This window comes from Panicum virgatum, chromosome 8N, assembly GCF_016808335.1.
Source record: "Panicum virgatum strain AP13 chromosome 8N, P.virgatum_v5, whole genome shotgun sequence".
Classification (NCBI taxonomy): domain Eukaryota; kingdom Viridiplantae; phylum Streptophyta; class Magnoliopsida; order Poales; family Poaceae; genus Panicum; species Panicum virgatum.
In genome coordinates this window covers 41217150-41231143 of record NC_053152.1, presented here as the reverse complement: position 1 = coordinate 41231143, position 13994 = coordinate 41217150, and the positions used below count along the sequence as shown (strand labels likewise).

At 44.0% G+C, this 13994-nt stretch overlaps 1 protein-coding gene across 1 annotated transcript; it reads left to right on the top strand.

Moving 5' to 3' along the window:
- The first annotated feature begins 631 nt into the window (after positions 1-631).
- LOC120685063 lies at positions 632-13376 on the top strand. Its single transcript, XM_039966905.1, has 3 exons — positions 632-649; positions 12516-12856; positions 12941-13376. Exons 1-3 carry the CDS (start codon positions 632-634, stop codon positions 13374-13376), a joined length of 795 nt encoding a protein of 264 aa, XP_039822839.1.
- Positions 13377-13994: the final 618 nt, after the last annotated feature.

Here is a 13994-nt window from a genome sequence, read left to right as displayed (position 1 = left end):
GATGACTTGATCCATCTGTGCTGATTTTTTTTGCTATGGCTGATGGATATCTCATACCTTGGTGTCCTGACAGGATGAAGGTTTCTGCCATTCACAGTTCATTTGAAATGACATTTCATGTCTGGAGATAAGAATCTAATTGCTGCTATGTTCGTTGAAAGTGATATGTCCTAACGGTGAACACAAAATGCTTTAGGCATATATTTACTTATCTTAGCCATGTACTTTTCAGGTTTTAATCACTATTCTTCCAAACTTGGAGTGGGCGAGGTACAAAATCGATCCACACTCTCATGAACAGTTACCTAGCAGGTAATCTATCCAAACAGGATGAATGTTTCTGCTATTCACCGGCATTTAGCTAATATAATGGTACCTCTGTAATGGGCCAGCAATAAATGACATGCGAAAAGGGTAAAAATAATCTTTGTTAAGTACCAAATGCGAGCTTGTAGGCAATGCAAGATTATATTATGTAGACTTACATTGTTGGAAGATTTGGAGGCCTGTGGAAGCCTCTCGCTGGTCTCGCCACTCACGTCGCGGCACGTAGATGCCGCTTGCGTAGTGCATACAGTGCCTGCGTAGTGCATACAGCGATACAGGATGGCCCACGTTGTATCATATCACCATGTGCCCGCTCCGCCTGGTTTGCCTTGCCTCGTGGTCGTCACCCCTCGCCAGGGGCGGGCCTGCGACCCAGAGAGCCATGGCCCTAGTCGGCGGTTTTTTTATTTTTATATTTTATATTTTTGTTTTTTATAAAAATATATTTTCGATTTGGAAATTTACAGAAATATACTCCGGCCGCCCTGCTGCCGGGCGGCCATGACCTGGCGGCTCGGCAGCGGGGCGGCAAGGGCATTTCTGAAAAAAATTTCGCGAAGAAAATTGCGCGCAGGTCTCTGGGGGCCGGTCGCTCAGAAGCGGGGCGGTCGCCCCCCCTGGCCGCCCGGCAGTGGGACGGCCGGCCCTGGCCGCCGGCTGCAGGGCGACCGGCTCTCCCACCTTTATATACGGGTTGGCTGGTCCCCCACCCCTCATTTGCATCACTAAAATTCCAGAAATCAAGAAAAAAGAGGGAGGGAGGGAGAGAGGCGAAGCCCTACCGGATTTTCGAGCCGGCAACTACAGGTAACCAAAATTCTTCTACGCTTTACAAATAGGTTATGTTGTAATTATTTTTGTTGAAACAGTAGATTAGCAATCAATTTAATTATTGTTAGGAGTGATTAGTGGTACATTTAGGTGTAGTTACTTGTAATGATTAGCGTTGTTAAAGTACATTTAGTGTTAGATTAAGTATTAGAAAGTACTAGAAAATTGTTAGAGAAGTATTAGAAAGCCTTAAAAATTGGAAGATAATATTAATTTTTTTAGAAATTGTTAGAAAATTGTAGAAAGTATTTTGTTGAAACAATAGTTTAGCAATCAGTTTAATTATTATTAGGAGTGATTAGTGGTACATTTAGATGTAGTTACTGATAATGACTAGCGTTGATATAGTATATTAGCAATCTGATTGCTCACTTGTGATTGCCAGGGCTCAACACCATGGCATCCTCAGGATCCACCTACATTCCATGGAGTAAGGTGACGGAAACAGTCCCCCAAGAAGTCCAAGTGCCTATGTGTTTTTTCGGATCCTTGTGCAAACTAATGAAATCAAGGGTTTTGGTGGACGACTTTGTCAAGAGGTTCTTCATGTGCGAGAATTACGAGTACGACCCGCCCAAGCATTACGGCAAGGACCGAGCAAAGGTACTACAAAACACTATACAAAACACTATCAGAGTTTGTCACTTTCAGATCTAGTAATGACTTTCTAACATGATTTGGGGAAAGACTCCACCGCCTCTATGTGATTTCGTGCAGTGGTTAGACACCGAGCAATCTCAGTAGGATAAGGACCACGTGGAGCGTCAAGCAAGGTGGGCTGCACAAAGGTGGCAACGAATGCTGCATGAAGAACAGATGGAGGAGAAACGCAAGAAAAACCAGGAAGAGATTCAGAAAAGGATTGCAGAAGTGGAACGTCAGAAGGTAGAGGAACGTGAAGCTGATAGGGAGAGGAAGCGAGAGAGGGCCCGCCATGCTAAGGAAGCAGGATCTAAAGCTATTTGGAAGGGAAAATATCCCCGCTGCACTCAGTAAAGCACCACCATGTAATCCCGGCATTTTATATTTCCTAAAGCATGTTAGATTTACTCACAACACGAGGTTATCGTGTTGCACATGCCATGCTTTTCATTGTTCAAGTACCTAGTAGTACGAACGCCTTAGGCCTCTTGTAACGAACATGGCACCATTTATGCCATTTCGAGTGATTTTGGTGATCGTATGACAACACAATCAATGGGACTAACAAGTTTGTTAAGTGAATCTTTTTAGGTCCCAAAAATGTATTAAAAAGGGTTAGCAAAGCAAAACATGAAGAAAGAACTCAAAGAAATGCTAAATTGTACGAGTTATGCAAAAATCAGTAGCACCGGTTCTTTCTATGACTTTGCACCGGACCTTCCGACAAGCATCGGTTTAACCGACTCTCAAAACATATTCAAATGAGATGAACTTTAGCAGAATCTTGTATAGAATTTCACAAGTTTTCCAAAGAGTACAAGATCATCGAAATCGGAGTTTCGAGTAAAAAGTTATGGTCGAAACACGGAGAAGCTGATTTCTGTGTGGCACCGGTTGAACCGATGCATATCACCGGTTATTTTGATGCTCAAAATTTGGTCAAATGAGATGGACTTTAGCATAATCTTGTAGAGAATTTTATAAGCTTTCCAAAGAGTACAAGATCATCTAAAATCGGAGTTCGGAGTAAAAAGTTATGGCCAAAATACGAAGCACCTTGAAGCTGATTTCTATAAGCACCGGAAATTCCGATGCTACAAAAAAGGGCATCGGTGCAATGCCCGTACTATTGTCCAGAAAGCATGTTTTTGACCTCAGAAAGTTCCTTTAGCACCAGAAGTTCCGATGCTACCACTAGATGTTCCGATGGTACCATTTTTCAGCTGCAGAACTCGTCAGAAAGGCCCAACGGATAGTTCAAACTATTAGTGACCGGAAGAACCGATGTCCCAGCACCGGAAGTTCTGATGCCTATGCAGAAATGTGCCCAACGGCTCTAAACGGCTAGTTCAAGTTGGAGGCCTATATATATGTGTTCCACCGGCCATATGAAGCTTGCTGGAGTCCCAAGACATCACAAACACACCCAAGAACACCTCCAAGCCATCCAAGAGCATAGAGTTCAAATCCTTAGTCATTAGCACAAGCTTTGTGAGTGTTAGTGCTAGGTTAGCTCTTGAGTGAGTGATCAAGCAAGGTTTAGATCCTTGTGCTGTGGTTCTAGAGTGAACCAAACTTGTATATCGGTGCGCCGGCCTCCTTGGAGCATTAGTGGCTCGCCGGCAAGTCAACGACCCTCCGGTTTGGTGTGGAGTGGCGTCGACAACATTGTACGAGGGACGGAGACCCCTCCTTCGTGAGCAATCTCCCTTAGTGAAGATCGGGATCAAGGTGACCGTGATTGTGTTCACGGAAGAGACTTGATTGCCGGGAAGCGATACTCTTCGTGAGTGCTTCAACAACGTGGACGTAGGGTGCCTTTGTGGCAAACCGAACCACGGGATATATCCTCGTGTCGAGAGTTCGCTTTCTCTCATCCAACTCCTTTAGCTTCCGCATTTCATATTGCAACTTGTGTGCCTTTACTTTCTTAGTGTAGTATCTTGCTAGGATTGGCTATAGGTTGCAAAACTCTTTTGGGATGAGTGTTTCACACTAAGGTGAACCGTAGTTGCACATCTAGATAGTTTGTTTTAGTTTAAGTTTTGTGCAAACTAGTTAGAGCCATAGGTTAAGGTTTTAATTGTGCCTAATTCACCCCCTCCCCCTCTTAGGCTAGAGCACCCGATCACTTTTAATTGGTATCAGAGCTGTGGCTCACTTCTCTCACAAAGAAAGCCAATTCCATTGGCAAATTTGTGTTTACCGGCTCATTAGATCGGTAGGCTTCACTGCCTAGTGAGTTAGCTCTTAGGGGGAAAGGATGGATATTTTTAGACCCGCTCCACGGTTCGACGGCACGGGCTTCCAACGATGGAAGGTGTTAATGCAAGCCCATCTCCAAGCGACGGGACTAAACGTTTGGAGAGTTGTGAGTGAGGGCATAAAAATAATGGTCAACAGAAGAAGCAATATGATGTCACCGCAAAATGTATAATCTTGTCTTCTCTTAGTGATAATGTGTTCAATCGTATTTATTCTTGTGCAAATGCTAAAGAGCTATGGAAGACTATCATTGAGAATCATGAGGACACGGAGGATGTTGCCAACGAAAGATATCATGTTCTCATTGATAAGCTTAATAGCTTTAAGCAACTTGATTATGAGAATGCCGAATCAATGTACTCACACTTGAACACTCTTGTGAATGAGATTAATTCCTTAGGTGTGAAGCAAATTGAAGACTTGGAACTCATTCGCAAGATCCTTCACTCACTCCGAAGGCCGGACTATAATTTGGTGACCACAATTCTATATGAGAAAGAGCTCGACACAATGACACCAAATCAAGTCCTCAACAAGGTGATCGCCCATGAGCTACGCAATGATATCAATGCAAAAACGTCATCTTCTTCACCAACACATAGCGCACTTGCATGCAAAAACCTCAAGAAGTCGAAGAAGATAGCCATCAAAGGTAGCTCAAGTGATGAGGAAAAAGAGGATGCAAGAAGCTTCTCAAATGATGAAAAAGAGCCAATGAACCCCTCTACAAGAAAGTAAAGAAGATGAACAATTGCTTGAAGGAAATCAATTCAATGGGGTATATGGTCTTCCTCAAAGATGGGCCTCACCATCAACTCATGAAGGTTGAGAAAAAGTTCAAGAAGAACAAGCAAAAGAAGGAGAAGAAGCTCAAGCATGAATCATATGTCGTATTTGGTGAATGGGTAAGCGGTGGTGAAGAATCAAGTGCAAATAAGTGATGAATCAAACAAGAAATTCACCACCCGCATGGGATCATCATCCAACACTTGCTTTATGGCCAAAGGTATGGATAGCGATGTAAGTGATGATGACTCCGACTCTCCTTCAATTAATGAACTTCTTGACCTTGTTTATGAGCACCAAAAAGTCATTAAGAAGCAATCAAAAGAAATTAAAAATCTTAATGCTCTCAATGATCTAAATGCTTGTCTTGCTACAAATTTTGCAGATTTGATGTGCAAATTCAATTTGCTTAGCAAGTAGCATGAAGAACTCAAATTAAAATTTAAGAGCATTAATGATACTAATGTCTCTTTGAAAATGAAGCAAACTATCCCTTGTGAAATTCCTATATCTAGGGTAGATGCTTCAATTTCTTGCATTGATTTAATTGATGATTCTTGCTCTAACTCTTGCAATGAGAAATACTATGAGAATGTTGTTGTAGAATCATGCGATGATCTCATTGCTAAGGAAAATGATAAGCTCAAGGAAGAAGTGGAAATGCTCATGAAGGACTTGTATAGATTGAAGGGCAAAGGCATAGAGATCAATGTCCAACCTTCTCAAAGTAACCGTGAAGACATGGTGAAGAAGCTTGAGAAGGGGTCCACCGTGACATGCTCAAAGTGCCACAAAGAAAGCCACAAGTCCAATAAGTGTTCTCAACCAAGGAAGAAGCTTCCGGATGAGAAGAACAAAAAGAAACTCACAATCAAGAGTTCTCTCATCTACACTAAGCCCAACCGGAGAAACAAAAAGAATAGCACCTCCTATGTGATCAAAAAGAAGACAAATGGCAAGGTGGTTGCTCACAAGGTTGGGAAGAAGGAAAGGAGTTAGAACCACTCCATTTGGGTGCCCAAGGACATCATCACAAGTATGAAGGGGCCTCAAATGGTGTGGGTTCCAAAGAACACTTAAAGTCAAGGACGGCTTCGGGGGATTTGGAGACTTAGCTTACAAGATGAAATGAAGGTTCAAACAAAAACAAGCTAAGCTCACAACTTGGACATTTGTTCCCAAGTCCCCTATAAGGTAATGGTAGCTAGATTTTAATTCAAGCATCATGTAGCTCCATTGCTTTTGCTAGGTTGTTTGCATACATTGCATCTCCTAGTGTTATATATGGTAGGTTGTTTGTGTCATGATTCTAACCCATGAGCAAGCTACATAGTTTGATAAGTGTGTAGAAAGCTACACAAAGTCACCCTTCATGATACATGAACTTCATGAGGTATGTATTTCATATGTGTACCATGAACACAAACTATAGGGTAAACTTCCCATTATTGTCAAAATCAATGTGCATACATTTGCTTGGTGATTCAAACACTAAATGCACACATTTAGGGGGAGTTCATCCTATAGGTTGTGATTTTGAGACTAACATATTTGCAAGTTTATCTTTTGTAGTCTCACGTGGAGTTAACACTCTAAGAGAATGTTTCTCACGATCAATGTGAACAAACAACTCTATAAGAGTAATTAGATAAATTGTGCTTTCATGCATATTGAGCCATGCTCTATTGAATTTAAATGCTTATATCTAAGTTCATAGGCTATATGCTTATATATTTGCTTAACCTTGATGTACCAAGTGCTCTTTGATTAAAGACTTTCAATTGGTTGCAAGTCACTTTCAAATTGCTACATACAAGGTAAACTAAGTTATCCCCCGGAGGTATGCAAGGTTCTAAATTCATTCATTTAGTATCTTTGTCATTTCTTATTATTTTAGAGCTACCTTCGTGCATGATATGATCTAAGCTTTCTAGTTATAACATCTAGTTGTGCACTTGATTTTCACATTATCTTTTTGTGCACATACTTATGGAAAGCATAGCTCATGTCATGCTAGTTTCGTGATTTTGTGATCCACCGTAGTGAAATTTTTAATTGGTATCTTCATTGATATTATACAATTGGATCATGAGTCATGGAACTAACTCCCTAGGCCACTAACCTTCTCTTGAGCTATATTGTTTTGCAAGACCTTTTTAGGAGCAAGACTTTTTAGGTGATTTGATTTCAATGGGGGAGAAATGTGGATCAAAGCAAGGTATTTTCTCAAGGAGGAGTAGCATATCCCAAAGGGGGAGAAATGCCTAAGTGGATCAAGTCAACATATGAGAGAAGAGTAGTAAATAGGGGGAGAAAAAAAGGGAATCATAGCTTTAGGGGGAGGCCAAACCAACTTTGGATGGTGGTAAGCATCCAAACAAGTGTAAGTGATTCAATTTGTCAATTCTTGCAACTTCTATGCTTGTTTTGATTGTGTTGTCATCAATCACCAAAAATGGGGAGATTGTAACGAACATGGCACCATTTATGTCATTTCGAGTGATTTTGGTGATCGTATGACAACGCAATCAATTGGACTAACAAGTTTGTTAAGTGAATCTTTTTAGGTCCCAAAAATGTATTAAAATGGTTAGCAAAGCAAAACATGAAGAAAGAACTCAAAGAAATGCTGAATTGGACGAGTTATGCAAAAATCAGTAGCACCGGTTCTTTCTATGACTTTGCACCGGACCTTCCGACAAGCATCGGTTTAACCGACGCTCAAAACTTATTCAAATGAGATGAACTTTAGCAGAATCTTGTATATATTTTCACAAGTTTCCAAAGAGTATAAGATCATCGAAATCGGAGTTCCGAGTAAAAAGTTATGGTCGAAACACGGAGGAGCTGATTTCTGTGTGGCATCGGTTGAACCGATGCCTATCACCGGTTATTCCGATGCTCAAAATTTGGTCAAATGACATGGACTTTAGCATAATCTTGTAGATAATTTCACAAGCTTTCCAAAGAGTACAAGATCATCCAAATCGGAGTTCGGAGTAAAAAGTTACGGCCAAAATACGAAGCACCTTGAAGCTGATTTCTATAAGCACCGGAAATTCCGATGCTACAAAAAAGGGCATCGGTGCAATGCCCGTACTATTGTCCAGAAAGCATGTTTTTGACCTCAGAAAGTTCCTTTAGCACCGGAAGTTCCGATGCTACCACCGGATGTTCTGATGGTACTATTTTTCAGCTGCAGAACTCGTCAGAAAGGCCCAACGGCTAGTTCAAACTATTAGTGACCGGAAGAACCGATGCTCATGCACAGGAAGTTCCGATGCCTACGCAGAAATGTGCCCAACGGTTCTAAATGGCTAGTTCAAGTTGGAGGCCTATATATATGTGTTCCCCCGGCCATTTGAAGCTTGTTGGAGTCCCAAGACATCACACACACACCCAAGAACACCTCCAAGCCATCCAAGAGCATAGAGTTCAAATCCTTAGTCATTAGCACAAGCTTTGTGAGTGTTAGTGCTAGGTTAGCTCTTGAGTGAGTGATCAAGCAAGATTTAGATCCTTGTGCTGTGGTTCTAGAGTGAACCAAACTTTTATCTCGGTGCGCCGGCCTCCTTGGAGCATTAGTGGCTCGCCGGCAAGTCAACGACCCTCCGGCTTGGTGTGGAGTGGCGTCGACAACATTGTGCGGGGGACGGAGACCCCTCCTTCGTGGGCAATCTCTTTTAGTGAAGATCGGGATCAAGGTGACCGTGATTGTGTTCACGGAAGAGACTTGATTGCCGAGAAGCGATACTCTTCGTGAGTGCTTCAACAACGTAGACGTAGGGGTGCCTTTGTGGCAAACCGAACCACGGTATATATCCTCGTGTCGAGAGTTCGCTTTCTCTCATCCATCTCCTTTAGCTTCTGCATTTCATATTACAACTTGTGTGCCTTTACTTTCTTAGTGTAGTATCTTATTAGGATTGGCTATAGATTGTAAAACTCTTTTGGGATGAGGGTTTCACACTAAGGTGAATCGTAGTTGCACATCTAGATAGCTTGTTTTGGTTTAAGTTTTGTGCAAACTAGTTAGAGCCGTAGGTTAAGGTTTTAATTGTGCCTAATTCACCCCCTCCCCCTCTTAGGCTAGAGCACCCGATCACTTTCACCTCTGCTTTGTAATCATAGCATTGTTTACAAAACTGTATTGCAAACCGAAAATTTATGATTCGTAACTACCCTTCTATTTTTAGTACACTACATTCAGTGAGCAATCTAATTGAACCAACCTACACATTTAGAACTGCAACCAAGAAATCTTACTACACAAATATCTTCGTAATATTACATGCTACAATCTGGTGCAAATACATATCCATTCATAACGAAATGTAATTATCACATACAGGTCAGAATACATATATATACATCTGGTTCAAATATATATGCACACATAACGAAATCTAGACGCGACGGGCTCCAAAATCCGGAGGCAATCCATCGGTGGGATTTCCAGAAGGTCCAACCTCAGCACCTGCATTATCTTCTTGCATTTTATGGCACTTCTTGTAAAGGTGACCATCTGCTCCACACAGGTTGCATCATTTTTTCTTCTTTCCTACCTCAGACTCATCCATTCCGTTACGGATACGAAGTGTCTGCCGTCGACCTACCCCTCTCCTAGCATCTGGATTGGGAATGTACATTAGAGAGATATTTGGTGTAGTGAATGATCCCAGACTGCCTATGCCATATATCTCATGGCCCCAAGTGTGCACAGCGGTTTCTTTTCTATAATATTCTGAAACAAAAACCCCAGGATCCAACCCAGATTCTGAACATGCCGCAATGACATGGGAGCATGGTAAGTGAAGAAGCTGTGGCTTCTTGCATCTGCAAATAACCTTGCCTTCCGGTGTTATCAAGCAATCCTGAATGACCCTTTGTCTGCGGACACCCTGCCCTGTCCTGTCCTTGCATGAAACCTCAAACCTTTGATCCTTTGTGCCCATGGAGACCACTCTGTGATATTGAGCCTTTTCAATCTTTTCTTTCATGTAGTTAGTGACCCTATTACAAAAAATCACTCCTGGATCATTAAGTAAGACAGCAGCTGCTTGGTACCGCTCTCTGAAGTACCTTGTGCATCCGTACATGATGAACTCAACTATGCCAACAAGAGGAAATCCACGAACATGACGCATTACCTTATTGTAACACTCTGCGTGGTTGGTTGTCTCGATCCCATATCGACGACCACCAGTGTCGTATAGAATGGACCACTTCTCCTTAGGTGCATCCTTAATCCACTGTGTGAAAGGTCCGCCGCCGGAACGTCTCCGGCTAGAGGTTGAGGCCTGTTCCTTTAGCAGCTCGGTGCACATGTTATCTAGCACCTGCCACAATGCATCAAACTTCCGCTGCTGATTCTGAGTGCACAACCTCTTGAACAAATTCATAAGTTTCTTATTCTTGAAGCGCTCATAAAAGTTTGCACCCATATGCCTTATGCACCACCTACTCACAACATCTGGACATAGAGGAGATTGTCCTCGACTTCCTTCATGTAGTTGCCTTATTGCTGCTAGAAGACCTGCATGTCTGTCATTGATGAGGCAAACATCAGGCCTTCCAGCAACAACGTGAATCTTCACACGTTCAAGGAACCAGTACCAGCTCTCTGTGTTCTCATTCTCAACAAAAGCAAAGGCGATGGGAACCACCTGCTTGTTGCAATCAACTCCAATCGCTGTTAGTATTGTCCCCCTTATATCTTCCGGTCAAGAATGTGCCGTCAATACGTAGAACAGGAAGACAATACATAAATGCCCTCACACATGCATCAAGGCAGAAGAAAGCATGAAGCAGAAACCCAGGTCCCCCATCTAAACTCGGTACAATGTAGGTATCAGCTGCGCTTTCATGATTTCTCTGCACAATTGCTGACAGCATGTGAGGCAGGTTATCATATGATGCCTCATATGTGCCGAATCTCATCTCAAACACCTTTTGTTTTGCCCGCCAAGCCTTTGCATAGCTGATTTTATATTGAAAACGGTCGTCGATGTCCCTAATTATCAATTTTGGCTCATAATCAATTTTGTCCATAATCACCCCATACATCTTCTTGGCCCCGAAAGTGGATGTGATGTTACGGTGAGTTTACGCAATAGCAGTTAATCTACATATATGTAGTGTAACAATTGAACACTCCCACTGTGTCTTGTACTTGCCCTTGTAGGCATGTACTCGCCATGTACAATCGCCATTGACACACTTCACCTCATATTCTTTGCTGCTAGACTTCACAACTCTGAATTCCTTCCTCAACGATATAGCCCAATGCTTCACAGCATATTTCACAGCTTCAATGCTAGGATACTTTGCCCCCTGCACAACCTCATTCTCTCTGTATTCGTACTCATTACTCCTAATATCCTGTATCACTGGATTTCCAAAACCCTTGTCTCGCCATTCACCTAGCAACGGGTAGTCCTCATCGTCTGATGAGTCCCCACATTCTTCCATCATTCGAGCCTCTTGGTCTTCATTCTGTACAGCTTCCACTATTACAGGTATCTGCTCCCGCTCATCAGCTAAACCTTGCGGCTCAGGTTGAATGATATGCACGTTCTGATTTTCTTTTTCTCCTACCTGATCAGCTAAACCTTGCGGCTCAGGTTCTGTGACATGCATGTTCTGATCTTCATTTTTTTGTTCCACTGCTTGGTTCATATGAGATGATGTACTTGTTGACCCTTCACCAAAATGGGCTGCCTTCTTGTGAATCTGAATTAGCATTGTAAGAGGCCACCCGCAGTCAAGAGCTGCTTGCATGTAAGTCCGCCATTCTTCGGTGTTTGCTATAAGCATCAACTCCCAGAAATCCCCTTCAGTTCCCCAATTCGTCACAGTCTGAACGGTTAGGAAATGAGTCTTTGGATTCACATTGAATATCTCGTGAAGCCATTTGCATATGGAACCAAAACTCCTCTATAAGGGTTTATCTATTCCTCACTCTCTTCGTTCAAAAGCTGATAGATCTACTCCATACGCATCATGAGAAATATAGTAGTCACCATAATGAACTTGAAAACGAAGCTTGCTCGATATATCTGGACACACAATCATGATATTAAATTGATTGCTAATCTACTGTTTCAACAAAAATAATTACAACATAATCTATTTGTAAAGCGTAGAAGAATTTTAGTTACCTGCAGTCGCCGGCTCGAAAATCCGGCAGGGCTTCGCCTCTCTCCCTCCCTCCCTCCCTCTTTTTTTTTGTTTCTGGAATTTTAGTGATGCAAATGAGGGGTGGGGAGACCAGCCAACTCTTATATAAGGGTGGGAGAGCCGGTCGCCCTGCAGCCGGGCAGGCAGGGCCGGCCGCTCCGCTGCCGGGTGACCGGCCCCCAAGGACCTGCGCGCAATTTGCTCCGCGAAATTTTTTTTAGAAATGCCCCTGCCGCCCCGCTGCCGGGCGGCCAGGTCCCGGCCGCCCGGCAGCGGGGCGGCCGGGGTATATTCCTGTAAATTTCCAAATAGAAAATATATTTTTGTAAAAAATAAAAAAATAAAAATATAAAAAACCACGCCCTAGTCGTGGGCCAAAAAAATTTGTACCCCCCTCAATCTTTGGCCCAGCAGCCCAACAAAAGGAGGCCAGGGGCACACGCGGCCAGAGAATACGCACGCCGCCGCCGCAATCGGAGTCGTAGCGCTGCCTCGCGCCCTCGCCTGGATCTCGCAGCGCAGGCACGCCTCGTCGCCGTCTCCCCCATCGGCGTCGTGCCTCCCCCATCGGCCGTCGGCATCGTCCCCCGCGGCCCCGCGCGCTCTCGCCGTCTCGCGGGCAGCACCGCAGCAGCCGCTGTTGGCCGCCGGCCGCCGCTGCGCTGTGCGCCTACCACTGCTGGGCTGCGGGCTGCACCGCTGCCGAGTCAGGCGGCCGGCAGGTCAACAACAGCCAGCCGCCCAACCCAGCAGAGCAGGCAGCCATAGCGGCACAGGTAGCACCCAGCACCAGCAGTCACAACTCGACAGCAGTGACCAAATTGAGGTAATTTCTCTCCGAAATTCCAATTCCCAAATGCATATGTAGATTATTGGCACTGACATGAGCAATTGCCAATTGGTGTTATAGTTTGCACAATGAAGAGGAGCACGACTATGCAATCTTATTTTGCACGTGTCCCCCTGCCACACAACAAAATGTAGATGTAGTGGATGATGGCTCTCCACCTTCAGCTCCGGAACAAGAAACAAATCAATCTCCTCCACCTCCATCTCAAGGTACAGAACAAAATACAGCTGGGACTAGAGTTAGTGCTGCACAAGTCCAATTTGATCCTCTTGTCATTGCTATAGAGTCAAGTGAGCCTCCTAATCTAGAACAGGGAACAGTAGGAATTGAGGAGGAGATTGTAGATCAGGATTCGAATCATGTGCTTGATCGTGATGAAGATATTATTGTAGATCCTGGCCTTCGGAAACCAATTGATGAAATGCTATGTTATATTGAACGAGAAGTATTTCTGAAGCTAAAAGATGATGACATCTTACATCATTTTCATGAATGAAGTACATCCCCCCTTTTACAAACAAGATCCCGAAGAAAAGGAAAATTACAAAGGAGCCCCTACGACTACTGTTCATCTTCCTCAACTTCTCTGGCATCCCGTTCGTCAACTTCACCGCCAGCAACCTCCACCTCCCAACATGCCAAGGGACCACAAACCTTGGAAAAGCCGCAAGATCCACCGCCTGGTACACTACCAAACGGCTCGATTCCGCTGAAAGACTATCGGCCATCACCTTGACACGCTGGAAGAGGAACACGAGATCCGCCACCGCCGGCCAGATGACCAGCAACCGGAAGAAGAATCCGACGCCGCCGAGGAACTCAGCGACCCGGACAAACCGCACACCCACAGGGATGCACCAGTTACCCTCCCCTCCGCAAACAGGTAGGGAACCAAACCTCACTGGTGAACCGCCGGAATCGAAGACCCGAACGCCGGAGATACACAGGAGAGCCAAAAGCTTGACCAAGCCGACGAAGAACCGCATGCCTCCGCTGGCCAGGAAGAACCTTATTCTCCGCCGGAGCCGCGCCGTAGCCGCCGCCACTCCCGGAAGCAAACCTCCGCCGCCGAAACCGACGACGAGGAACCTAACTACGCCTAGACTAACCTATC

Excerpts from the sequence above, each read along its gene's own strand:
- LOC120685063 (XM_039966905.1), top strand. Across the intron at positions 12,857-12,940 it reads ACAGCAGTGACCAAATTGAG|TTTGCACAATGAAGAGGAGC; the intron begins GTAATTTCTCTC and ends TTGGTGTTATAG.